At 43.9% G+C, this 26,676-nt stretch overlaps 3 protein-coding genes across 4 annotated transcripts in view; 2 read left to right on the top strand and 1 right to left on the bottom strand.

Moving 5' to 3' along the window:
- The window catches only part of MNAT1 (MNAT1 component of CDK activating kinase), a 126,593-nt gene extending 115,655 nt beyond the window's left edge, over positions 1-10,938 (top strand). The window contains exon 8 of the mRNA XM_049828301.1: positions 10,449-10,938. Within this exon, the coding sequence (XP_049684258.1) occupies positions 10,449-10,569 (121 nt within the window). The 3' untranslated portion in view covers positions 10,570-10,938. The remainder of the gene's footprint in view (positions 1-10,448) is intronic.
- Positions 10,939-14,141: 3,203 nt separating this feature from the next.
- TRMT5 (tRNA methyltransferase 5) lies at positions 14,142-20,670 on the bottom strand. Its single transcript, XM_049828678.1, has 5 exons — positions 20,591-20,670; positions 18,170-18,819; positions 17,636-17,760; positions 15,448-16,102; positions 14,142-14,470 (listed from the first exon to the last, which is right to left on the bottom strand). The coding sequence occupies exons 1-5, from the start codon at positions 20,593-20,595 to the stop codon at positions 14,406-14,408; spliced, it is 1,500 nt and encodes a 499-aa protein (XP_049684635.1). The 5' UTR covers positions 20,596-20,670; the 3' UTR covers positions 14,142-14,405.
- A 160-nt stretch (positions 20,671-20,830) lies between these two features.
- The window catches only part of SLC38A6 (solute carrier family 38 member 6), a 43,567-nt gene continuing 37,721 nt past the window's right edge, over positions 20,831-26,676 (top strand). The window contains exons 1-3 of one of the 2 annotated variants that reach the window (XM_049828541.1): positions 20,831-20,986; positions 21,805-21,926; positions 22,701-22,774. In XM_049828541.1, the coding sequence (XP_049684498.1) occupies positions 20,831-20,986; positions 21,805-21,926; positions 22,701-22,774 (352 nt within the window). Of the gene's footprint in view, positions 20,993-21,804; positions 21,927-22,700; positions 22,775-26,676 lie in introns of both variants that reach the window. The other variant, XM_049828540.1, reaches the window with a different exon arrangement.

The following is a 26,676-nucleotide window of genomic DNA, read 5'->3' as shown; positions in this document are numbered from 1 at the left end:
TAATGGTCTTTTTAGCCATTGAAAAGAAAAAAATATGAGATCATAGCTGAGAAAAGGCCCTTGTGTTCAGTGACATTCTTCTCAGGGTCAAGTACAAGTGGAGCCTGATTTAGTCATAGACTAAATGTAGCTGCAGTTCTGCAGTCCTCCAAAGTGTAATCTATACTAGTCATGCAGAGCTGGATTCCAGCTAGGACTGCAGTGTCCTTGCTACGCAGCGAGGCTGCTCAAGGGTGTTAAAATGCTTACTTGCAGTTGTTTGAGCAGTTTCTGCGATGGCTGATTGATTTACTGTATCTGGAAGTTCAGACCTGGAAACCTGAGCGAGGGAGAAATGCCTTCACCGCGGTGGCGAGGCTGGATGTTGAGAGGACAGACAGCTGGCGGGTGACCTCAGGAAGATGACAAATGGGGGACCAGGTGCCCCCACCCGTCCAAAAGCACTCCCGACCCCTGTGCTCGCGGAGGCGCGCGTTACGGAAGTCACTCGCGCTGAAGGAAGGCTTCCTGTGAGCAAGGTTTCTAGAAATAAACATTAACCTTTTGTTACCGGCTAAGTATGTGGGGATAATGAATTCAAGCAGCTCTTTGGGAAAGAGTTTAAGCAGAAACCATTTCAGTTTGAAGGAAAAAAGAGAATTCATCCAAATGGTGGTGGTTGCGCATATTTTGGAGACGGCGTCTGGAACGCCGGCAAGGAATGTGTGGTGCTGAGATGTGTGGTGAGCAACAAGAAGCAAACTGTTTACACAGCATAATCGGTGATGGTTCTTGACGGACACGTATGGAGTCATTAAAACAACTAAATATATTGCTGGGAGGAAAGTGGGATGTGAGAAAGCCCCCCAACAACCGGAGAAAGAAAAGTCAGCATAGAACTTGTATAAAATATCCTTTTTTAGAGTTGAAACACGTGAATAAAAAGAAATTGGGTAGTCTTTAGTATTCCTTTGCAAGCAAAGGATTAATATGTTTGCAGGTTCTGCTTTCCACTTCCCGTTTTTATTTTAAAACAGGCAGTCGCTTGCTAAAATGAGAACTTTCAGATAATCCTTGTCTTGAATCTGACCTGTAACAGCACAGAAATCTATAAACCATGTTGACTTACACCACCTGAGAATATGCCTCCTTTTTCTGAAGTTTGACTATTGGGCATTATGGTGTACTCTGGCAGCTTCAGGGTGGTGGGTTTTTTGTTTGGTTGTTGTTGTGTTTGGTTTTTTTTTTTTTTTTTTTTTGTAACTACTCCGCGCTTCCCCCCCCCCCAACAAAACAGTGTGACCTCTGTCATTGCTTTTACTTTTGAAAGTGCATTCAAGATCTCCTGCATTAGCTCAGACCACTGAATCTACAGCAAAAAGACAGGAATGGCTGCTCTCTTGCACGCTGGTATTTACATTTTCTAAGGTTGAAACTGCTATACCTTATCTGAAGTGATGCTGCCTGGTCAAATGTTAAGAGAACCTGATTAAATGTAGCATTTGATTATTATCAGAGTAAGTATGTAGACAGCCATTGTGAATTCTGGGCTCCCATGAGGTACAAGATGTGTTATTAGGTATGCACTGGATTTACACACCTGATTCTTGTTGAATGTAAATCTCTAGTTTTGCATAATTCCTCAGTGAAAAAAGAGGTTTATTTAACTTGTTAAATATTTTCAACATATTGTCTACAGGTGCAATTGGATTTGCAGTTCCTTCAAAGATGGGTATAGTTCAGCTAGCACCGTTTAAGGGGTTTATGTCCCGTTTCAGAGTGCTTTAAGTTGTGTAAGACTTTAAGTCTTATACTACAGTGCTTTGAGTGGATAGTCCTTAAGTCTGTAGTCCACAGTACTTTGAGCCTGTAGTCTTTGTCTGCATGAAATAATTGTATCAAGGCTGGTGCCTTCTTGGGTAGGACCCTGCAGCGGGACTGGAGTTGTCTAAAAATTATTGTTACGGCAGTACCTGCAGAAACCTGTATGCGCAGTCTGCAAGTGGCAGGACTGTCATTCAGCCTGTGGCATAAAAAAATGTAGAAAATGCATATTAGGTCAGAGTAATACAAAGCTTCCTTTATTCTATAAAACCTTTTTCACCAGTTTCCTGTCTTTACGCTTTAAAGCATCCACTTCTTTTAAAATTATATCAGTCAGTTTCTGTGGGGCAGAAGGCATTTTTCTTTGTTCTTTGATCTTCATTTCTCCATGCTTTTTCATCTTACCTTTAGGCAATAGCATTGGCTTCTCAGTTACTCCAAAGGCAAATGTTTATCTGTGTGTTAAATAAACATGGGTACCTGGTTCTGATCTCGCATCTATTTTAAAACTAGAGCAGCAGTAGAATTGCAGTGCTAGGAAAATGCTGGAGAACCAGGTGCTCTCTAAAACTTTTTGCCCTTTAAACTTTTTTTACTCCTAGAAGAGTTGGGATTTTTATGGCTCGTTCACTTAGGAGCACTGAAGATGTATTTTGAGAGAGCCATCACAAGAAAATTTTCCTCTTCCAGTACCATTTAATATCTTCACCAGTGATACAGACAGTGGGATTGAGTGCACCCTCAGCAAGTTTGCAGATGTCACCAAGCTGAGTGGTGTGGTCAACACACCTGAGGGACAGGATGCCATCCAGAGGGACCTGGACAAGCTCAAAAAGTGAGCCCCTGTGAACCTCACGAGGTTCAACAAGGCCAAGTGCAAGGTCCTGCACCTGGGTTGGGGCAAGCCCCAGTATCATTACAGGCTGGGGGATGAAGGGATTGAGAGCAGCCCTGCAGAGAAGGACTTGGGGGTACTGGTGGATGAAAAGCCGGACATGAGCTAGCAATATGTACTCGCAGTCCAGAAAGCCAACCGTATCCTGGGCTGCATCAAAAGCAGTGTGACCAGCAGGTTGAGGGAGGTGATTCTGCCCGTCCGCTCCGCTCTGGTGAGACCCCACCTGCAGTACTGCGTTCAGCTCTGGGGTCCTCAGCACGGGAAAGACATGGACCTGTTGGAGCAGGTCCAAAGGAGGGCCACTAAAATGGTCAGAGGGATGGAAGACCTCTCCTATAAGGACAGGCTGAGAGAGTTGGGGTTGTTCAGCCTGGAGAAGAGAAGGCTCCAAGGAGACCTTACAGCAGCCTTTTAAGTGCTGAAAGTGGGCTTATAAGAAAGATGGGGACAGACTTTTTAGCAGGGTCTGTTGTGACAGGACAAGGGGTAATGGTTTTAAACTAAAAGAGGGTAGATTTAGACTATACATGAGGAAGAAATTGTTTACAATGAGGGTGGTAAAACACTAGCACAGGTTGCCCAGAGAGGTGGTAGATGCCCCATCCCTGGAAACATTCAAGGTCAGGTTGGACGGGGCTCTGAGCAACCTGATCTAGTTGAAGATGTCCCAGCTCACTGCAGGGGGTTGGACTAGGTGACCTTCAAATGTCCCTTTGAACCCAAACTATTCTATGATTCTGTTCCCCAGTGTATTAGCTGTTTAGTGGAAATATTTGGTCTCTGGAGTCTGGATTTCATCACAAAAAGAGGAAGTTTTCAGGGAAAGTAGTATGGGAAAATTTGATTCTGTTCTCTTCCCCCCACCAAGGATGGCTTCTTTGCCTTTTTGTCTTTGCATTTCAAGATTTTTCCACTGTGAGTTTCACAGCTGTACTCACCAATGTCATAGGTAATTTCTAATAAAATCACTGATATAGGTAATTAGATATATCTTAGAGTTTACGTGTGCGTTTCACCATTAAAAGAGGAAACAGTTTATGAGAAACATCAAATAAAAGTGCCTTAGTTTTTATATTAAACACTCCGGAGATTCTTTTATTGTCACTGCAGTAGCTGAATGGTAAGGAGTGAAGCCACCGCTTTCGGAGCGGGAGCACTGAGCCCTGAGACGCCGCTGGGTTGCTGTTGGCAGCTAGGCATGTGTGGCTGTGGGCTGCCAGGAGCTGAAACGTTTGCCCTCTGACATAAGGGAGAAGAGGAATGGGGGAAAAGAGGGAGGAATAACTCATCGCTGTTTTCTACCTCGGGAGTCAGAACTGTCCTTATCAGAGACAGCTGTTTCATGGCTAATGGCTAATATTACTTTTCTAGGCTTTTTTTCCCCCCTCCTTTAGTGTCCGTTAGCAGACCTCTGTGCTGTTCCATCTTAGCTAAGGCATGTTGTGGCAGACCTGTTTTATTTTAATTTTAAAGAACTTTGTTTCACTATATGCAGTTGATGTGTACTCCTGCCCAACCACACTCTGACAGCATTTGAAACAAATTGCTATTTAGAAAAAGCAGTTAGAAGAGGCTAAAAAGAATCACTGGAGGTCCTCGATTTCTTTTATTGATTTGATGGGTTGGGGTTTTCTTGGCTTTTCTACTGGGAAAGTTATTTCTGGTAGAAGAGAGTTAGAAGACCCAAAACTGGGAAATAAAAGTCCTAGGAGCCATGAACTCAAACTCCCAATTAAGGTGCTTTTTCTTAAATCTTCATTGTAATAAATAGACACCCATTAGAGTCAGTAGGCATCTGATTTTGAAGAATTTATTGTAAGGTGAAGACTTTAACGCTTCCTTATCGGAAAGTTGTTTGAACTTTCCCTCTGAAGTAAAAGGTGCTGGTGGTGGTGGAACACTCAAACATCCTCTAAGTATAAATATGTTTATTTCTAAGCAATTCAAGTGAGCCCCTGGGAATGTCATCAAAGGTAAAGCCAGATGAAACCAGAGGCTTTGCTTGTAATACCAACTGTGCATTCAGCATTCAATTCTGGCAGCTTCAGCCCCTGAATAGAATGACTACTTTGTCCCCTGCATTGGAGGCATAGGTGGTGGTTTTACAAGCGTGCCGTAAGTTTCTACACCTGATCACATGCTGGTTTGAATGAGGGGAACTCTGGGCACAGCTCTGCAAGTTGTGATGAGTAAGTGACAATTCTGTGGCAGTTCCTTGAGGTGTGGGTATGTGAAATGGGCTGAACAAGTTTGTGGCATGGAAAAGGCTGGGGTCTGGCACTCCTCTGACACCTTGGTGAGCAATTTCTGCTAAGCCCTCAGAAAACTACCATAGCTAAACACTACTAATAAAATAAACTTGCTTACTAAGCTGAATCTGAACTGGTGGAAATGCTGTCTGCAAGTGGGATTGAAGGGTTTTCAAGGGTAGCGTTTACGGTAGGCTCTCTTGTCTTCGAAGCGATTCTTCTGTAGCCAAAACTGTATTGCGGTATTTCGATTGACTTTTCCTTGTACCCCTTGCACTATGGTCTTGTCCTGCTGCAAGACTAACAGGTGACATAATCGGGTTAAAAATATGTTCTTTTTCTGCCTGCCTTGGGATCTGTTGTATTGAGACCTCCTCAGGCTTAGCAGTTTTTTGACATTCACACCGGTTGCTGCAACTGTATACACAGAGGCTTTAAAAAAAACCCAACCCCAAAACCACCCCCACCAAAACAACAGCCAACCCCCCTCAGCTATTGCAGTGGGTAGCTGCCTGCCCGTTTGCTGGTGCTTGCAGCAAACTCCACACCGTGGTAATTTGTTGTCCGTTTTATTGACTTCCTGGTCACATTAAAGTAATTAAAAATGTTAACACTGTATTTATCAACCAAATGACGTCTTGGTTGCTTGAGGCAGCCATGGAGATATTCCTTTCCAGGGAACAATTTTCCCCCTTCAGCTACTAAATAGATTTCTCCCATTTAGTCTTTGTTGTCCTGGAAGGCGAAGGAGAAGAGCGGCTGATGGAAGGTGCCTTGCTACCGTCAGGTCTGGAAGCGTAACTGCAGGCATGGTGCAAGGCGTGCGGGAGGTATTGAGTTGGGCTCGTGAGGAGCCTTTGCTGTGTTCATCGTTCTGTTAAAGTTGTATTATATGTAGGAACAGGCTGTGCTGGCTGGTGTTCAGCAGGAATTTCTGACACCAATAATAGCTGGTTTGTTAAGATCTGAATGTGATGATAGTGCCCAAAGAGTGTCTGCTAAAATAGATGAAAGACTGCTTTTTTGACTTTTGAGGACCTGGGATCAGGCTTGTAACTAGTCTGTGGAGGGATGAATTGTTATTCTGGATGACTTCTTTGATTACCAGTTTTCTGTGTGTTGCGTTTTTGTCCTAACTTAGACGTTACAGTCTCCGAGAAGGGGAAAGCCACACCATGTCTGAATAACACCTAGCGAAGACCTGTTCTCAAATGAATTTCCCAGGACTATTTAATGAAGAACAGCAATGAACTCATTTTTTAAGCAAATTCTCCTTTGGCTGCATGGACCGACTGTGTGGTAGAACTAGTTCAAAGAAAAACACAGTTGCTTGGAGGAGCTGTTTTTACCTGCTCAGGGGCTATAGAGTAACCCAGGCCACACATTCCTCAATGGAAAACAGGCCAGAGAAAATCCAGTTCCTTATGTGCCTCTCTCATCTGATAAGACCCCGTCTCTGCAAGGATACTCTGAATAATGTATTGATAGCTCATCTTAGAGACTTGGTAAATCTAATGAAAATGCTGCCTCCAGAAAGGTTCAGGAATGCAGCGTATACTACTGCGTTACTAATGCTTTACGCAATTTTGCAGACTGGCGTATTCCGCTTGCTTTCATGCAATCGCTATTTTTTACTTAAATGATGAATCAGGAAAATTTCCCAGATCTCAAGTCTGCCCCATTACTTTCTGTCTTGGATACTGCAGATAATCAGATGAGCAGTAAATCTTTTCTGTGGAATAGAATTACATTATCTTTTTTTTTTTCTCTGTCAAACTACTTGTGAATAATTTTGCTTTTCTTCACCCTTATAAACTACCTAATAGATCAAAAAAAATGAAATCTGTATGCCAAATACACAGTACTCCACATGTACCTCCAACAATGCATCTGCAGAAGTACAGTGGGAGTGTATTTATTTTGGGTAGACGGGGGAAGACTGTGTGAAATAATCCCAAGCACTGATACTTCTAGTTGAATGGGTGAAGTACTGTGGGGTTTTTTGGCTTGTTGGTTGGATGTTTTGGGTTTGGGTGTTTTTTTTGTTGTTGTTGTTGGTTGGTTGTTTTTTTTAGCCTGGTTTGATTGTGCTGTTTCTCCATCCTTTCTGATTGTTTCTGAAGTCTTTCTTGAATTTCTCTGAAACGAGACCGCCCTGTCGAACAGCGAGGGGACGTTTGCCGGTGGTTTCAGGCGTTACTGTCTGACGAGCTGGTGTTGGGTCCGCTGGCTCTCGGAAACGGCAATGCGGAGCGGTGCTGAGGCTGCCCGGGCAGCGGGTGGAAAGGCATGGGGGATCGCGCCCACTGCCACGCTGAGCACCGCTGCGTAGTTCTCTAGTGGTCCCAGTCGTTCCTGATGAAGTGATAGTGACACAGCCTTCAGAAAAGAGAAAACATGCAGGAAACCCACCCCCAGGAATGACCAGCTTGATTCTGCGCGTCTGCACAAAGTGTGAATTACACCTCTTTCCTGGAAAACAGGAGGCTTTTTTTTTTCTTTTTTCTTCCCCCCCCCACATGGTGATGAGAAACTAAAGGTCAGGAATGAGCCCCCTGAAGGCTCATGAAGAACAAAATACGATGTGTTTTAACTGATGTGAAAGGTTAATGGGGAAGATCAACATCCAATGGCTGCAGCGAAGGAAAGGGGACTTGTTTGGGCAGAGCCTGAAGCGGAGCGTAGGCATTACGGTGAATGGGAAGTGTGAAACCGTGGGGCAGAGAACACACAGCCCTTTGGCCTCGCTCAAAAATAATAGTGCAGGCTTTTTTTAACTTCAGAGTTTAGTCTGCCCTCAGTAAAAACAAGTTACATTAAAAAACTGTGCACCAGAAAAAGCAAACCTCTTTTTCCTGGTTTCTGCTTATAAGATTTACAGGTACTTAAAATAAACCTATGAAAAACAGACCTAGTGTGCTGGAATTTGCTAACTAGTGAGAGCAATTACCTCCAGGTCCCCAGACCTAACGGAGCTTGACTTTTTGGAAATAAAACTTGGCAAGCGCTTCTTCCTGCTGCTGTTGTAAAGGTGTACATGAAAAGATGTGCTGACCTCTGCCAGAAACCCCAGGAATCCAGTTCAGAGAGATTCTCCTGCGAAGGGTACGGCCGGATTCAGGCAGCACAGATGGGGATTGGTGTGGAAAAGCCAGCGAAACGTTCACTTCTCATTGTGTGGCTTCAGCGTGGCAGATTCTTTGCAATTGCCTGGTATACCACAGTAATTAAATGGGTCAAGAGCAGTAAGTTTAGATACTTAACAGGAAAATAAAGACCTCACTTGACCAGCCGGAGCGTGTCGTGCTTGTTTCACAGGAGTAAGGAGAATTAATGGAGGTTGCCGTAGTAAAAGTTGATCTGAGCCTTTTTGGCAATGATTTTGTATTGCTTCAGCGATCACATACCAATTAACTATAAATGCTGTAATAGCTGTAAATCAGGCCCTCTTATGAAACTAATGCCCCAATTTCAGATGACCTAAAAAAAAGGGAAACAATAGACTCTGCCTCTCTCCTTTTAGTGATGCATAAGTAACAAAAGATAAGTAATGAAAAACACACAACCAACCTTTGTTAATGTAGAAATGTAAAGTAATCCCGTTTTCTCTGGACTGTTCCATGCATGAGTGGAAAATGAAGTTTGTGCAATGAGATAAACATGATGGAAGTGAAATCCGAGATGGGAATTGATTTTTGTAAGACTCTCGGGTTCGGAGGGTGGAGGTAGTTTCACACTGGCAATTTGAAGGAAATTTGTTGTTGTCAGTATCCCTTCATCATTCTTGGCTGGGGGAAGGAGCTCCTGTTTCCCACAGCAGTTGTAAAAGGCCTTTGGGAAGGATGAGATTTTCCCTCTAAAATATTAAGGAACAAGTAACAAGAATTTTTTTTTTTTTAAAAAAATCTATTAAATGCATTCTCCCACAAAACAGGAGCTCTCTACAGAGACGAGACCAGGTTTGCTGCTGTGTTTGTAGATTCGCTTTGGACTAAATGCTATTGAAAGGGTTTGTGCCCTAACGTCTGTGCCTGTGCTGGTGGGAACCAGTGTCCAGCAGTGAGGACCGAACTCTTGTCGCAAATTGGTACAAAGCGGCAGAGCTCACCTGAACTCGGCCACAGGAGGCAAATTCAGTCTTTTAACTTTAGCATCTGACCAACAATCACTCCGAAATGTTGCTTATTTCTGTGCATTGTGGTTACTAGGTGCAAGAAATACAGTTTTAAAACTGTAATTAATCATTTCTAAGTAACCTCTTTTTCTATGCATTTATGGCATCAATGGGTATGACTGTTTATTATGTCTTACCTATAAAATCTGACCTGTTTTATATACTCTTTATGGAAACAGTGTACAGTCATAAATTAAAAGATGCAACTGTTTTGGATATTTTACTGGTGGTCCTGTATTTTCCTGCCAAAAGTGCAGCTGTTTTAGGTTTCTCGGGATAACGTTATAAAAGGCTGTATGCGTTTTGCAAGTTTATGCTTGAATTGCCAAGCCAGAGGTGGAATGACTCAACCTTCCCAGGAGCAACATGTACCAAGTGATGAATCAAAACAGCTAGCTGAAGCTCAGTGGCTTACATGGCCACTGTGAAAAGCAGTCCTCATTTACGGTGTTTGATCTGGTGTTCAGAATTTGAGATGGTCGTTGTGCTGATCATGCTAGGCTACAGCCTATGTCTATGTCTTTGTATTTGATGGGGTTTTGGTGCAATGTACTTGCCCCCTGAGCAGACACCTTTAATGGGACCTTTTGGTGTGCACGGCTGCGTCTGTGCCCTCAGAAGGAGCTAAGGGGAGCCAAGAGCTTGCGGCAGTGCCAGCGTAGGTAGCGTGTTTCAATGTCAACTCATCGGTCTGGCTGGTTTGGTGTAAAATCAGATGGCTCTGCAAATGGGTGACGATGCTTAATTAATGGGGAAGTTTAGAGGCTTCTTTAGCCAAAATGTTGATGATAGCCTCCTACAGATCTAATTCCCTGGTGTCAGTGGACTTACAGCAGATACAGATAGGTCCAAGAGCAGAGTTGAGCCCAGTTGTCATCAGAGCAACCGGCACAGTCGGCTCTTGGGAGCGCCCAGCGTTAACTGGACAGAGCTGAAACCCTCTGATTTCCGCAGGAGCGCAGGAAAGATCTGTTGTCATCATCATCGTCTTAGAAGGACCTACCAAAGGGAGGAAAATTTAACCCTCCTCCCAGAGCAAGCACAGAAAATAACAAACCAGGGAGTGTACTTCACCCTGTGCAACCTATTGCAAAGAGCTTGGGTTTTTCAGTGCGCTGGCTGGGCAGCTTGTCTGAAGGTGTGCGAGCATCATCATTGCTTTAACTAATGGAGGTTTTATGTCAAGGTGTTTGTAGGTGGCTAACACTAGGCAGCTTGTGTCTCCTTGCTTCCTCCTAAAAAGTAGCCTCAATCTCACTGTACAGTGAACTACACAGGTGTTTCATGTGTTTATTTCTGCTCTAAATGCTTCTCTTTGTTTTAGGTATCTCAACCATGTACGAGCCGCCTCTCCACAGGATCTTGCTGGGGGCTACACTTCTTCTCTTGCTTGTTACCGAGCCTTACAGGATGCTTTCAGTGGTCTTTTCTGGCACCCCAGTTAGCCAGTGTGCATCAGCCTGTGATCAAGGGACGCCAAACGGAGTGAGAAACAAATCAAGCCGGCAAAGGTTGGGTAAAATTGCTGCCATCTGCACAACGGCTAAGCTGCAGTCACTTTTCTGTGTAAAACCAGCTGTGTTTAAGTGTTAAAGGGGGGGAAAAAAAAAAAAGTCTGCACGAGAGCTTTGTAAAATGGTAGATACATTTTTGTGGAGGGGGAAACTCGTTAGTCATGTGGCACTTTGCTGAGGGAGGCTGAAGCAATAAGCCACATCTAATGGAAGATGTGAATAACTCAGCTGTGTATGTTTGAGGTTTAAAGAAATACACTTGTAAATTTTTTTTAAATAAAGCCAGACTTTTTTATTAAAGTTTGTGGTTTTACTCTTATTGCAGGGTTTTATTTGCACAAGCATTTAAATGCCATTTTGATTATAACATTTAGTGTCAATATTCAAGCCTACATTTTCTTCCCATAAAACTAGTTTCCTCAGTTCAGACAAGTGGGTTTTTCCTTCTGCCAGCTGGATGAGATGAGAAACCCTGGAACTATGCTGACACAAGTCTTGTGCAGGATCTGTCCTGATGTTCTTACCTTTGTCTGGAAAAGAAATCATTAGCTCAAAGTCTTTCAACTGAGTTCCTCTAGAAGCAATCTAAGAAGCCTAGGTCATTAAAGTGGTCAAAACTGGTTTTGTTTTTTTCCTGTTTAGCTCTGTTGGCAACTTTTCTGTCACGTGTTCAGGAGCTTCTTTTGGCAGGAACATCCCTTTGTCTGGCTCTTGGGATGACCCTGGCCACTTGATCTGCTGCTTTGACGTACTCCTTCACCTCTCCTTGTAGTGGAACGTAGACTAATCACAGCAGAGATGGGCTTTCTGTGGCAGGATGTGTGTATATGTGGGCAAGAGTGTGTATAAACTGCAGGAGACTGGAAACTGCTCAGGACAGCGAGCACCTCTAGAGCAAAGCCTGGACCACATTTTATGGGTCATCCGTTAGCAGTTGTTGAATACTGCTCTGAGGAGTGTACTAAATGAATGTATTTTTTCTATGTTGTAATAAAGAGAAGAAAAAGCTCTATTCCAGACTCGGTGCAGAAGTGGGGGGAAGCACCAAAATTTCCATTGCCCTTTCTCTGAAATCTTGTTGTTTGTGCCCAGAAGAGTTGCCAACAGGTAACGTTACACAGGAGGCAGAGGAGTAGAAAAGATGAAAGCCTGCAGAGCACTGCTCCCTGCCAGGGCCAGGTGGCCTGGCCTTAGAGACAGAAAGCCTGTGGCTGGGTGTTGCAGGACTTGGCTGTGCAGCGCACATGAGAAATCACTCATACGCTTGCACTTATGTTGTAGCCTAGCCCCGAGACGAGTGCTGCGTTCCACCTGGGGTCCTTCCTCCTCTCCCTTCGGCTGCAAGGCCTGAAAATTGACATGCCCTTTAGTTATCTGTTCCCTCACTCATGGTAGATGGCTGCCACCACCGTGGGGCCTAGCTGATTGTTTTCCTAGCAGCCAGAAGCTGCGGGAGTTCGTTCTCTTTGTCACAGATACCTGACAGCCTGTCTCCTGTTCCCAGATAGAAGATAGCGGCGGTTCTCCCGAGATTCAGCTCGGGACCCTGGGAGGGAGTAGCAGCAACCAGGGGGAGTCTGTACTGTTCCGGGCTCATCCAGACTGGTAAAGATAAGCCTCATCAATGATCTGCTTTATACTCAGTTTGTAAAGCCTCAGGTCATTGCCCTAATGAATGCAGAACTGCATATGCATATTCATACATATCATTTAAGTACACTCATGCAACTTGCGTGTACATTGGCTAGCGTTTGCTATTTCATGTGGGAGGGTTATATGCAGAAGTGGCAACTGCACAGAAATGTGGAAAAAACCCTGGTTACCAGTATAGCTACATACAATCCATTAACTGGCATCTAAACTAAAGTTGTGCTGCTAAAATAACGATGGCATTTAATCCTTAAGCGAACAAAACTTTTAAGAACTAAAATCCTTCCCTGCCCTGGGATAGTCACGTGCTGAAAATTGGAGTTATGTAGTTGACTTGCTTAACACAGAAAGGGTGATCAAAGACAGGTTTCTGTTAGTGCAGTAGTGCCAAGAAGCCCTAAATTTGGACTGTGAGGCAACGCACGCAAAGGGACCCACGGTCTCCAGCAGCACAGACAGGTGCGTTAGTGTAGATCATAGGGTGACTGCACCATTCCAGAACGGTCGAGGGCCTTATCACTACAGCAGTGTTTATGGAGGACTCTGAAGAACAAGAGCAGCTTTCAAATGTTTATGGGAAACCCGCGGGGCAGCGGTAGGAAAGCATGCAGTGGTGTTAGAAGATGTAACAGACAGCAGAGATAGCATCGCAGGCCGGAGGCAAGAGTCCAGCACTTGCTCGTAGAGGAGCAGTGACTGGTAAGGAGAGGATACGATGTGCCCATCCTTGACAGCAAGGACAAATAGGTTAAAGCCGCTGCGATACCATTTTAAAGGCCAGTGGAGGAATGCTGAGGCTGGAGTGGCAGACCAGGGAAGTAATCTGTACAGCAGCTTTCAAGATAGTACGAGTGAGTCACGATGACTGTTTTCCTCTGGTTTGATAAATGCAATCCAGCGGTAACGAAGCTGCGAAGGCTTGCTCAAAAGCACAGGCTGTGTAGCCAAGGGAAAGGCTGTAACAGAGGCGTGAGGAAAACAAGTCACGGGCCTTAGCGGTTCTCTGGGTGAGAGCCAAGGTGTCAGGTCGCTGGGCCCAGTGATGGAGCCACAGCAGCAGAGCCAGGGAGGGGGATGGACATCTGGTAATTGAGTTGCTAGGCGTGAGCTCTGAGCTTGGACAACATCTGAAACCGAGAGGGTGATCCGAGTTCTCTGTCCCAAGAAACTATTTGTGGTTGACATTGCCCAACAATAGTTTGGATGGGTAAGAAAAGGAAATCAAAGGCAGAGGCTTTTCCAATCCCCACAGAACACAGGCAGCCAGTCAGAGAGATCATCCAGGGACTGCAGCAGAGGAGCACTCAGGGGAGAGCTGGGAGAGGGCAGGGGCACAAAAGCCGCAGGAGGATGCAGTTTCAAGACGAGGACTGTTCAGCCAGGTACTGGTTTTCAGTCAAGCGCTCCAACGCAAGTGCATCATCTGCAACTGTGCAAACGGCATTACAGTCTTTCCTGCTTTAACGGTGGGCAAACACTAAGGTAGGAGTCAACTAATCCCTAACTAAATCTCAGTGTTAAAAAGCACTTATTACTCAAAAGCCTAGGAACAAGTGTACACGGCTGTTTGGGACTTTTTTTATCTTCGGTTAAGTTTTTGAAACGTTATCTTGCTTACACAAGAGCTGTTTGTTTGTGCATCTGCTAGGAGTAACCTAATATTCTTGAACACCAAAACCATTTGTCCGAGAGAATCCAATGCAAGGGTTATACAAGTTATCTTGCTAGACCCGACAAAATATAAAAATCGGTTTTCGCCACAAACCCCACAGTATCAAAATGACATAGCAAAAAACTATCCCAGTCTGCGTCACTGAACTATCACGGGCGTGAAACAATAGAGAGCAGAAAAGTACCAAAACACATTTATTACAAAAAAGAGAAGTTTTAATTTTTTGTAGTAACAACATTTTCAATCTGCTTATTGATCCCACAATTTAAAAAAAAAGGTAAATGCAGGAAGCAAGGCTCACAAAGGAAAGCTGCAACATGTGTTACGCATATTGGCACCTGAGATGGGTAATGCAGGTATGCTTCAAATAATTCAAGGGGTAAACCAGAGGTAACCCAAGTATACCTTACGCAAACTGCTAAAGTAGTTACCGTAACTTTAGTCTTCAACTCGGTAACTTTTCTTCAGGAAAATCTTTGCTGGTACGCAGACGTTTAGAGGCTGGTTTTGCTGGAAGAAGGTTAGAAAAAGTAAGTTACTTAATGTACAGTAAACAGACTGAACTAAACCACAAGCCATGTAACGCTTAAGGGATTTAACAGGAAGAGATGAGAGTCAAAATCAGGATTACCAGTCACAAATGAAAACCGTTACAGCAGTCACGTGGGGTTCTTTACCAAACGCCAAAAAGGACTTTGAAAGAACCTGTATGGAGCTACATTTTGATGTATATCTCAGTGCTACCCAACAACAGTGTAAAGATAAGTTTCATGGCATTAAAGCTTTATCAAAACCTCCTTTCCTCCAGTTCACGTAACTGCAGACTGAAAGCCTTCCCCCCCATCATGTAGTGCAAAGCCCAAGATCACTGAAGCCAACTAGCTTCTACAAGAAATAAATCACCAATTATTAAAAAAAAAATAAAAAAAATCAAATTGAATGTTAGCAATCTCTAAGGATATCTATTTCTCAGTTAAATTGTACAGAACCTGATTCTGCTGATGTAGTGACTCCGGACCTAAACTGAGTTTGTGCAAGCGTAAGAGAGAAGGTCAGAACTGGGACCAGTCACTTGGAAGTACATCATTCTACCCTGGGTGAAAATGAAGCTCCAGTTCTGAAGTATTTAGCTAATAGAAAGGTGTACTTGGCATTAGATACCTCATCCTCTCCCAGTAGGCAATCTAGGGCATAAAGGTCTGTTTTACGGCCTGTGGGATGATCCTATCCAGTCCACCATTTTTTCTGTGGAGGCTCATGCTGGGATCAGAGGAGTGGAGCGCTGTTGCCAAGAGCACACGAAGCCCTGCAGCTGCTGCGCACGTGCAGGCGCTCAGTCCTGCCGGCCACCTCCGCGCTCACGCCGGAGTACAGCATCGCTGTCACACGGCTGAAGTGGCCCTCAGGGCTGACAAGGTGGGACCAGCCTGAGACAACAAAAGGTGTAGCCTGAAATCCAAGTGCCACGAAGGGGGCTTGTTCCTCACCTTCATCAGGGCAGGGCCTCTTGTATAGCACATCTGCTGGAATCTGGAAACTAATGCACAGCATCTCCTTGTTCGGTGCGACATTTCTAACCAGGTAAGTAGAACAACGTCCATCCAAGGAGGTTCCCAGTGAAGCTTCAGCTCGTTCTTGAATATCTTTGGCTGGGTCGTCGTGTTTGGAGAAACCATAGCAGTGTACCGTGGGAAGGCTAGCAGTGCTGCATGGCTCTCCTGCTAAGAGATACCTGAAAACATCTAGAAATTCAATAGCTAAAGCTGGCAAATTCATGACTATATGAAAAGAGGTTTTCTGTTCTTCTTTCAGAAGTTGGAGCTCTTTACTTAGTTCTTCTCTTACTGGCCCCAGGAGGAAGTCCCTGCCATCCATGTTAAATGCTTTTATTTTGTTGTCTACTTTGTTTAGTTTGCAGTTGTGCAGGAGCCACTTGTAGGATTCAGGATTGAGATCATTTGCAAATACGTGGCACTTTTTCTTTGCTGCTGGAATTGCAAAAGGTCCAATCCCAGCAAAGACATCGAAAAGGACATCACCGGGCTTTAAAAGCTCAACGATACGGCCGTGTTCTGTGGAAAGACGTGGGTTCCAGTAGACTTTAGAAAAGTCCAATTCATATGCAATATTATTTTCCTTGACCTGAAAGTCCAAAAAATTTGCTTAAGTCTCTCTGTTCAAATTCCAGGCATGTTTAAGCATTATTAGTAATTAAGACAGCTAAAACCCAAGGTGCTTTATCAAACAGGAACGTGTACATTGACATTTGTCCCATTAGCAGTACACATGAATCTTGTATAAACAGATCTACTCATCAGAATTAGCCATAAGGAATGTTCCAACTGTCAATCCAGATGGCTGGCTTATGCATGTCTCAATCACCAGGTGGAAATAAAGCAGCAACTTAAAACAACCATAAAAAAAAATAAAAAATTCCGAGGCTTTTCAAGAGCTTTGTGGCTGGCTGACAACTCCTTTATTGAAAGCAGACCTTGGGAAGATGCCTCAAGCCCTCCTTAGCAGAGTCCACATAGTAAATAAGTGTCTACGAATGATACAGCACAAGAATGGCAACAGTCAGCCAAATTTAAAGCCACTGGGAGCAAATTCTGCAGTTTGAAGAAATACTGTATTTTATCTCTCAAGGTGACAGAGTTTGGAAACTGATCCAAACCCAAACTTTGGGATGACCACTATCTTAAGAACAGAGCTAAAAAGAAACAGTATTTATTCAGATGAGAATGGGATGCAAGATAATACTCACTTTGCACCACCACGCTTGAATTGTGTGACGCTGAAGTAACGTAACTTTGGGTCCAAATCACTGCATCATTTGCTTTGCCAGCAAGAAACATAATGAAGCGTATCGGCACTCCTCGGTGTGCAGCTCAGTGGTATGCTAGATGTATGCTTAATGAGCTAATACCAGCTGCATAATATTTGATTATCGCTTCTGCCTTGACAATTCAAATGCCTTCTCTGCATGTACAGGATGTTCTACCAAGCTATTCATCTTCTTTATTTGGTAATCTAAAGTTTTCTCTTCTAAAAGTATAAAACTGCTAACAGTTAGGAAAAAATATTTTTTGGTCGAACCAGTGGCCAAGTTTCCAGCTAAGGACAAGAAACCCTGAGTGAAGAATACTTGGCAGTTACATAGTGCTTTACACCTGAAAAATGTCGGAACAGAGGAGAGAGGAAGTTTGTCTTGCTGCTGACAGAAAAAGGCATAGACAAAATCTCGCCTAAGTTGCAAAGCCAGTGAGATTTAAAAAACACAGTCCTGCGTTCTGTACCAGCCACTGTACAATGCTTGATGAAATTAAGAAACAGCATTTTCTTACATCAAATCCACTAAGTATTTTGGCTTTAGAGTGAGAAACACCCCTCGCTACAAGTTTGTAATTAGCATCTCTGTAAGAAACCTTTACTTCAGCTGCTTTTACATACCATTAAAATCTAGGCTGTGAAATTGAAAGAATACTTATGTTCATGATGCCTACGGTTGTGAGTTTGCTCTTAGCAGACCAGGACAAAGGAAGGTAGAAGTAACTGCCAACTTTTACACTCCAAAACAGGTCTCATGAAGGGCACCGTCTTCAGCACATCTTTCCAGTAGATGCCTTTGGTTTTTAACATACTAAATTCAAAATAACAGGGGAAAAAACCCTGTACCTTGGTTACCAGGTTGCTCTCTCCAGCGAGCACTTCCATTTGAAAATTTCTGTATGTGCTGTCAATTATGCTGGTTTTATTCACTACACAGGTGATCCCTGGATTCTTGTCAATTATAACCTGGCCTGAAAGAGAGGGCAAAAGATAGTCTGGTTAAGGGACTACAACCTCTTAATATTCTACTAAGAGATACAAACACTGCTGTTTACAGTTAATAAAACTAAGCATGTATTAGAACAACTCTAATGATTCAGCGTTGCAGACGTGACATCTTTCTAAGGCATGTACTTTACCCTGACCCAGTGCTCAGTGAAGGGAGACCACAATTACTGTAAGAGGAGAGAACTGTGCCTTCTGTGCACTGCTACGGCATCAGCACAAGGCTATTTAAAGTCGAAATATAAAGCAATGAAAAGCACTCAAAAGTTTTCTTTGTACAAGTAATAATTTATCGGCAGGATAACTGTTAAAATATCTTTCTCAGACTATACAAAATACATTAATTACTTTTTTGAGAAGAGTTGTTTTACCTACCAATCAAATATCTGTATGGTAGCTGATGATCTCTAAGATTCAAATGAGCTATGTGACCAACACGGCTAAATCCAGAGGTGACTTCTTGACCTTCAGGAAGGACTGCTCGTAGGATCTCCTCCGACTTGAAATTCTCGTATGTCAGCTCCAAGTTATACTTGGACACCTCAGGACGAATATTAAGCTGTTTTAATACCTCTTGCTCCGATTGCCCTAATGAGAATTCTGGTATTTTATGAGGATCCAGAATAACAAGTCTACTGTCCTCATCTTCTGGATCCTCAACCACTCGCTTTAGACCAGGACGCTGTAGTACCGTATGTTTTAGGGACTTTAGCAAAGTATTTACAATTTCTTTCTTGACTTTAAGAACTGGAACAACAACTGTCCTTTTAAAAGCTTCCCTGTTGAGTAGTGTCATCCCACGCACTTCAGGATGTGGCGAATACACTTCTAGATTAGCTTTATCCTCCACAGTTTCAGGCATTGTAAAAAAAGTATTTTTTTTAACTACTACAAACAGCCCAGGTATTCTGCCAGAATATTGCGCCAATAGCATCCAAACTGCTGGAAATGATGTATTTGATGCAGCTGTCCTAAAACGATTAGTTTTCAGTAGTCTGGCAGAGTATCCAAATCTCCATAAAGTCCTAGAAGAGAAATTATTCATTTTATAGACATTATGTAATCATTCCATTAAAAAGGCTGCAAATCACATGGATTTGCTGTTCTCTTAAACTAGAATTTCCATCTGTACCAAACAATCCACAATAGTTTAGTAAAGCTCTTTATTATGAATAATATACTACAAATTTCTGTCCTTTCGCAAATGTATTTTTAGACTTAAACATTAACTAACTTTAAGCAGTGAGATAATCCCCTCCTGCCAAAAAACAATGACCTCTCTTTGTTCTAATAAATGTGATATTAATCCCGGTAAGCCACATGGAAAAATTTCTACCGTCTTGATCCTACTGTTGGATCCCTTCTGTCTCTGATAAAATTCATTACCAAGCAGTGGTTGCTAGAAAACAGTTATTAGCAATAGCGGTCATAATCACTCTTTGGCGATTTCTGCCTCCTATACCCCAGTGGTAAGACTCACTCCGTAGTGTCTTTGCTCCATGAGCTGCGTGCCAGAAAGACCATGAATTAAATGCAGAATTCCCCTAAAGGTACAGAGAAGCATTAGTAATGCCTGTTTGAGCAAGTGAACCCCTCTCCACAGTTCATTCATAGGATGGGGACTTGAAAAGTAGCTGTACGCTTCTTTAAATGGTTTCCCCCACTAGAGCCAGTCCAAAGGGGCCCAACTTTCCTGATTCTGCACCGGCTGCTCCTAGGCAGGAACCAAGGGTTTAGGTAGTGTGTGAGGCTGACATTTCTCCTGACTTCTTGGGAAGTTTGTTTTAAGATTAGGGGTTGACAGCAGAGATGCAAACCAGCTCTGAAAGGAAACCGGTTCTCTTGTCTGCCTCAGACATCTACACATCTACAGGGCTGCTGCCCTCCTTGTGGGTAACAAGCCATGTGGTCTCTTCTTCAAAAAAGGAGCTGTGCTCGACCCTTAGCAAAGCTGGCCCCGCTCCCATCCTCCCTCCCCCACAAATCCCAGCTCCTCGCTGGGACTCCCCACATCTCCAAGCCAGCTCGTTTCCCTAAGCCAAGTTTTTGGCAAAGCGCACCTCCTTTCCCCGTTGACTCAAAAATAAACATTACATTCTTCACGTCTGCTACAGAGGAGAAAAAAACTTCATCCAGAGGCCAGAGCATCCCGGTGTTTTTCTTAGGCATTCCCCTACTCCCTAGCTGGAAACTGTTGACCCAGTTTGCATGGGCATCTCGGTGTCAGATAAGCCCCCCCCCCCCCTCCCCTCCCCCGCTCTGGGTCTGGCCGGAGGCCCCTGCAGCCGGGACGAGGACTAACACCTCCCCAACACCGCCTACGGGAAGGCCTGCCCTTCCCCCGTAACCAAAGTCCCACTAAGATCCCCGTTGGCCCCGTTTTTCCCTCAGAGTAATCTGAGGTAAATCGGGGGGGGGTGGGGTGTGGTGTGCTGCCGGAGGGCCGCTCCCCGCTCCGAGCTCCACCGGGCACACACACACACACACACACACAGACCCCCCCCGGGCGGGTGGGAGAGGCGCCGGCCAGGCCTCACCGGGAGAAGGGACCCTCGGCAGAGCGGGAGCCTCGGTGGGGTCACCCCCCGCCTCGGCCTGAGGGGAGCCCCGCCGGCAGCCGCCGCCTCAGGCCCACCGCGCGGCCTGGGCCGCCCGCCGCTGGCCGGGGGGGGGGAGGGGAGGGGGGCTGCGGGGCCGGGGTCACCGTGGGGATCCCCCTCCCCGGCCGCAAGGCCGCAGCCGGGGCCTCCCCGGTTGCTACGGCTACCGCTCCCCCCCCCCCCCGCCCTCCCTCACCTCATGCCGTGACGCCGCCGCCCTCTCACGTCATCACCGCCGCCGTGACGCCGCGCCGCCGCGCCGCTCCGTGTAGCAGCGCCGAGCTGGGGGTGGGGTGGGGTGGGGTGGGGTGGGGGGGCGGAGCTGGAGCGGCGGCCCCGCCCCCTCGGCGGCCCCGCCCTCCTCCCCCCCTCCCCGCCTCGGCCCGCCCCCCGGCGGCGCTCCCCTCAGAGGCGAGGCGGCGGGGCGCGGGGTGGCATGGCGCCGCCGCCGCCGCGGGGGGCCGGGCGGCTCCTGGCCGAGCGGGGCTGGTACCTGTCGGCCCGCGAGCAGCAAGAGGAGGCGGAGGAGGAGGAGGAGGAGGCGGTGGACGAGGACGGGGAGTCCGCCCCGCTGCTGCCGCCGTCGGGCAGCGTGCGTGTGAGGGGAGCGGCTCGGCGGCGGGGAGGGGGAGCGCCCTGAGGGGGCTGCGGCCGCGGGGCTGCCCGGGCCCGCTCCGTCGGCGGGCGCCGGCTCGGCTCGGCTTGACTTTTTTCCTTTCCTTTCCTCTCCCCGGGCGCTGTGTCTGTCAGGGCGGTCCCGGTCCCCGCGGCTCCCGGGCCGGGAGGCTGCGGGGGCGGCTGCCGCCGGCAGTGCTTGGTTTTGAGGAGAAGTTCGGGGAGCGTGGCCCGGGAAGGGGGGTGGCGGAGCTCGGAGGGGGCTCAAAGGTCGGGCCGATCGACAGTGGAGCGGGGAGGCGGAGGGCGGACGGGGCTGTGGAGGACGGCTCCGGGGGGTGACACCTGGCGAGGGCAGCGGGAAGGGCCGGGCCGGGGGCGGCGGGAGCGCGGGGCAGTGCCGGGCCTGCGAAGCCGAACGCCTGGTCCTGGCGCTCCTTCTGCTCCGTTTGACGCTTCGGTGGCGCAGCTCTTGGAGTGGTGCTGCCGATTGCTCTGCCCCTCGCTCCTGTGGCGAGCACGCCGGGGGCAGCCCGCTTTTAAGCCTAAAATCTTGCTGCGCTCGGTTTGTGCTCCGGTATCGCCGTTCTCAAGTCTCGAGATCCTCCTGGGACGGCATCGCGTTGTTGTTGTATGTGCAGGAGGGTCTGCGTGGTCTGAGAAGGAGAAAAGAGATTTTCTGATTTAGATGAGGGAAGGAAAAGTTGACTGTCTCCCCCTCCCTTAAATTTCCTCCTATGAAAGACCAAAACGCCTCTCCTGTACTAACTGTACTTTGTTTTGCCCTTTTCACAGAATCGTCCAAATCGTGGCTCTTCCTTTGGTTTCTCAGTATTTAATTTAATGAATGCGATCATGGGAAGTGGGATACTTGGCTTGTCCTATGCTATGGCCAACACAGGGATCATGGGGTTTAGGTAAGTTTTCAGTTTTTATGTATACTTATTTTTAAACTCAGCTTGTAGTTTTAAATGGAACAGAACTTGATTACTAAGACTCCTGTGCAAAAAATGAGGAAGAAATAAATAACTTGTGCTTTTTGGCGTTGTTGAATAAGATCTTCCCTCTTTGGTTTAGTCATTCAGAGCTGGCCTAACATAAGTACTGCCCAGATGTTGCATTAAATTGCCACATGGTGGCAATTTCTTGGCCATTACTCCTAATAGATTGATATTTACGTTTCAAAGCTGCTGTCTCCTTCAGTTCCAGAAATGGGCCTCCTGGAGTGGGATGGCTATGTATCTGAAAAATGTTGAATCGCCTTGTGCTTTTCTTTGCACTTTTTCTGCTTGTTGTACATGCCAACCTATGGATAACAGGGCCAAAGTCACCAGAGCTGTCACTTTTACCATTTTCTAAGCATTAGATTCACTTCATTAGAAGATACATATTTGTCTGTGTATATGTATACGCACAAATTCCCATGTTTATGTCCCATTTGTAATTCAATGGTCAGGCCTTTGTCCTGTGTAGTATGTGATATACTTTGGTGAACAATGTAACAAACAGTGGAACTTAGCAAGTATTGGGAAGGTCAGAGACCGTATGAACCATAGTCAGCAGATACAAGCTGTAAAATGAGGAAATCTGGTCTTGTGGTAGCTTACTTCTTGCAAAAGTAGCATTCTTAAAGATAGAAAGTGCATTATAGTGTAAAAGTGCTGTAATTGTGAATATTTTGTGTTTTTTAGTATCTTGCTGCTGATTGTTGCCAGCCTTGCTGCTTACTCTGTATTTCTTCTGCTCAGTATGTGCACTCAGACTGGTAAGTGAAAAGGATTTATCTAACAGTGATCTCTGAAATAATTCCTCACCTGTATCACAAAGACATGACCCAGTATAATTATTACAATTAACAGCATGTTAACAGATAGCTGTGTCTGATTCCCTGATGTTGAAATATTTAACAACTTTAGCAATTACTATTTGCCATTTAAAAATACTATTTTGAAACTTCTTATGAAAAGTCAATGCCACACCGACTGGTTTCTAGGTTTTCAGTTTTATTTTTATCAAAATGCTTCTCCCATCTTTCCAGAAAGATAGTTCCTATATTTCTGTAGCAAAGTTATTTTGGAGCTGGCTGAACTGCACTACTTCAGTGTATACTGTTGCTTTCAGTGAAGGCTTAAGAGCAATAAAGTAGCAGACTTTCATTCTTCTACTTGTAATATATATTTTGTTTATGGTTTGAAATAGATACCTTTCAGGTTTTGTAATCATACTGGATTATCATAATTCTCATGGCGTTTTATAGATGCAGGTTTTTACAGCATTTTTGATACTGAATGAGAAGTCACGTTGCAGTCCTTAGAAATTACGCTGCTTTGAGAATGTTCAAACATGTAGATTCTAATATCTACAATCTAATTTGCTAACGTTTTAATTCTTGCTTCTTTTAATTGTTACTGAAACAACTGACTAGTTCCTTGAGTTCTCGTGCACAAAGATCACGTTGTAGCAGGAGGTCTCCTTCTCTTTCAATCACCTGGTTATTGTTTCTCTCTCCTCTGTTTTCCTCTTTTCAAAGGTGGTGGGAGAAAGCTTCTGTTTCTTTCCTCATTGGCTTTGGTTTTCTATAGCTAGCTTTGGTCTCTCAGCTGATTGCTTCCTGATTCTTCTTAGATCTGCTGCTCCTGTCTTCACCTGTTGAGTGATCTTCTTCATACATTCTTAAAAAATACTCTTCAGAGGTAGGGTTACTTTTATGGCTGATACTGCTGGCTGCTTGATGATTTTGGACTAAGTCTTTGGTAATTTTTTCCCTCCTCTTGGAGCTCTGCTTAGTAGAAAGGAATCGGAACCTGAAATGAATAGCTAGAAAGATAGATAAGCAAAAAAAGGGAGAACTGGAAGTATTTTTTTATGATCTTTGTTTACCTCTTACTTGAGGCTGAAAAGTTCTGTATTATAAAGGCACAAAGTGGTATTATGTTGTTGTCTGGCAAAATAATAATAAAAGGGATCCTTGCAAAAGAATGACTGGTGAGAGGGGAAAACTAAGGATTTAAGCTTTTTGAGTTAAGAAAATTTCAGTGTTGTGAACTTAGAGACCTAATATACAAGAATGGTTTAACTCCTCAGTTATTGTCCAAAGGCAACATTCCACCTCAAGAAAGCATTTTTTAAATATGCACAACTGAAAGCAAGGAATACCATTGAAATGGCAGGATGAAGTATTTGTCTTGTCTGAAACTAGCACTTTACATTTAATAATTAGTTATCACCTAATGTTGACAGATAATACTAGCACCAGAGCTATGTCTGGTTAAGTTTGCTGGATTTATGGCCTTCTGTGTTTTGATTATTTTTTTTTGTAATTTTTTTTTAAAGTAAGATTTCTCTCAGATTATAATTACTATAATTCCTGTAAACTATTGAAGTAATTAAATGTTAGATACCATTCCGAGTTTTTCCTTTGAATGTTGTCTTTAAAAAGTGAGAAATGTGACCTGTTGTGCCTGACAAAGTAAAATCTGTGTACGTGTTTGCTTCCAAGCTAGATAATTGAACATTTTTCTTTATAAAACCTACGCCCATTTGTGAACAATGTTATAGTATTAAGCTTAATCCATGGTAAGGAAATTTTAGTAGTTTTATATTAAAAAATGAGCTAGAAAAAGTTAAAGGGTGGAGAAGAAAAACCTTTGAAAGTGTTTGTAAACAATTCATTCAGGTATTCAAATCATAAAAGTAATCCTAGGAAAGACTTGACCTGTAAAATACCTTCTGAAAAGAAAGCTCTAATATTAATTCCATTTTAAACAGAGACCAGGATTTATTAAGCACGGGCATTTTAGTTGTAGTTTAAAAATAAAGAAGTGTCTTAAATTTTTAAATTATGTTGGTCTGGACTTTGACAAAATCAATGATTTGTGTAGACCAAAAGGCTTAGCAAAAGAAATATTCCCAAGCGTCAAGGGTTAGACTTGGATTACTTTAGTCAATGTTTTCTCCTCGTGTTAATTCAGTACGACCTAAGTTGTTTTCGGGTTTGGGCTGACCAAGGCTAAGCTTACTCTGTAAAGCTGAGGAATTGGGAATTTAAGTGGGATGTACTTTGAAATTTTGTGGCTTTTTTTCTTTTCATTTTAAGAGTTAGTCATAGTATTGCTCATACTATACTTGCCAATTTCACTTTGAATTTAAATAAATAATTTCCATTTAGTGTTAGTAACGTAATAGAAATCAAGCCAATCAGGCAGAACTTGTTTATCTTTATATCAATTGTGCTTAATATTTTGTTTCATATATTCTTGAAATTACAAAAAGTAATGTGATTAAGTATTAAGGCTTCCCAGTGTTCACAGGACTAAATTGGTTACGGAAACAGAGTTACTATAGAAAATATTCTAAGGTTTCACATTGCTTGTTTGTAATTCTGTGGAAAATTTTGTTCTCTTTGTTAGTAACTCCTCATACGCGTGTGCTGTGTATTTGTTCCCACATGGTAAAAACAACTCTCTCGTAAATATGTTTAAAATTTTGCTGATTTTTCTGATGCCATGGAGATGGTCTTCTAAAATGCTATTTTTTTTTCTTGTGATCAACAACTTTATAAATACAAATCTAAGAAAAATACAGAGTAAAATCTAGTAAGACATACTCCTTCTTTAATTATTAATCTTTATGTAACTTACATCAGTGTAACGGCAAATGTAAGAGTTTAGTCCAGGTTTATGCTGAGAGCTGACTGTGGCTCAATTTTGTCATTTCATTTATTTTTTCATAACATATTGGTGTCAGTAGTAGAGCAGAATGTGAAACATCGCCCTTGAGAAAATAATGTGAGAAAATTAATGAAGTTTGGTTTTGTTGCCCCCCACCCCTCTGTAGCATTGATCTGATTGTATGCGGAACTTCAGTGAAATAAAAACTAAAAACATCTAAGCCTGGGCAGTTGGCAGTCTGAGGCTCCAGTCCCGTCATCTGATCCCTGCGAACCGCCTGTGTCTCCTATGTCTTGTTTCATTTACTTCAGTGGGACTTCACTCAGGTGTGAAGGTCTGCCCCCAGCAGCTCATATTGCAGGGCTGGGCCTTAAATTAAGATGTGACAGGAATAGAAGCAGTAGTGTACCAAGTAGAACCAAGGGAGAGAAAGCAAGTGTTGTGACAATAAAATTAATGTGGTTTTGAGATTAATTTTACCCTTTGAGACATTTACAACTGTGGACCATTTTATTATATACTGAGAAAGTGAGTGGTATTTCTCAGAAAACTTTCATCTTTTTGATACCGCTTCAGTTTCTAATAACAAAATACAGAGCAACAATGAAAGACTTCAGTATGACTTCCTTCATTCTGAGAAGGGGTTGGTTTGAGTTACCAGCAATATTAAGTGGGTTGCAGCTAAAACTCAACAAAAGGGTACAAGAAACCACAGGCTGTTTTAATGTGATTATGTAAGTTAGGTGCAGGTAAGGGCAGGATTTTTGTTTTGGTTTTGCTTTGGTGTGTTTTGTTCTGTTTTTTTTAATAATAGATTTCAACCAAGGAAGATGTTTACCTTCAGCTCTCTTGAAAATAAATAGCGCCAAGTTTTTAAAAGCTGGCAAGATGGTGATTAATGTTTATATTCGTAGAAAGACGAAAACAGATCCTCTGTTGTTGTCTTCATTTAAAAAAAAAAAGTGTGCCCTTTTAACAAGTAAAATATGGGAAGATC

This window comes from Accipiter gentilis, chromosome 25, assembly GCF_929443795.1.
Source record: "Accipiter gentilis chromosome 25, bAccGen1.1, whole genome shotgun sequence".
NCBI classification, from domain to species: Eukaryota; Metazoa; Chordata; class Aves; order Accipitriformes; family Accipitridae; genus Astur; species Astur gentilis.
Note: the sequence above shows the minus strand (reverse complement) of the source record. Positions and strands in the feature narration are given on the sequence as shown.

Coding starts and splice junctions, on each gene's coding strand:
- TRMT5 (XM_049828678.1), bottom strand. Junction 17,761..18,169: donor ACCATACAGATATTTGATTG/GTAGGTAAAACA, acceptor CCTCTCTTTCAG/GCCAGGTTATAATTGACAAG. Junction 16,103..17,635: donor AGAGCAACCTGGTAACCAAG/GTACAGGGTTTT, acceptor TTGGACTTTCAG/GTCAAGGAAAATAATATTGC.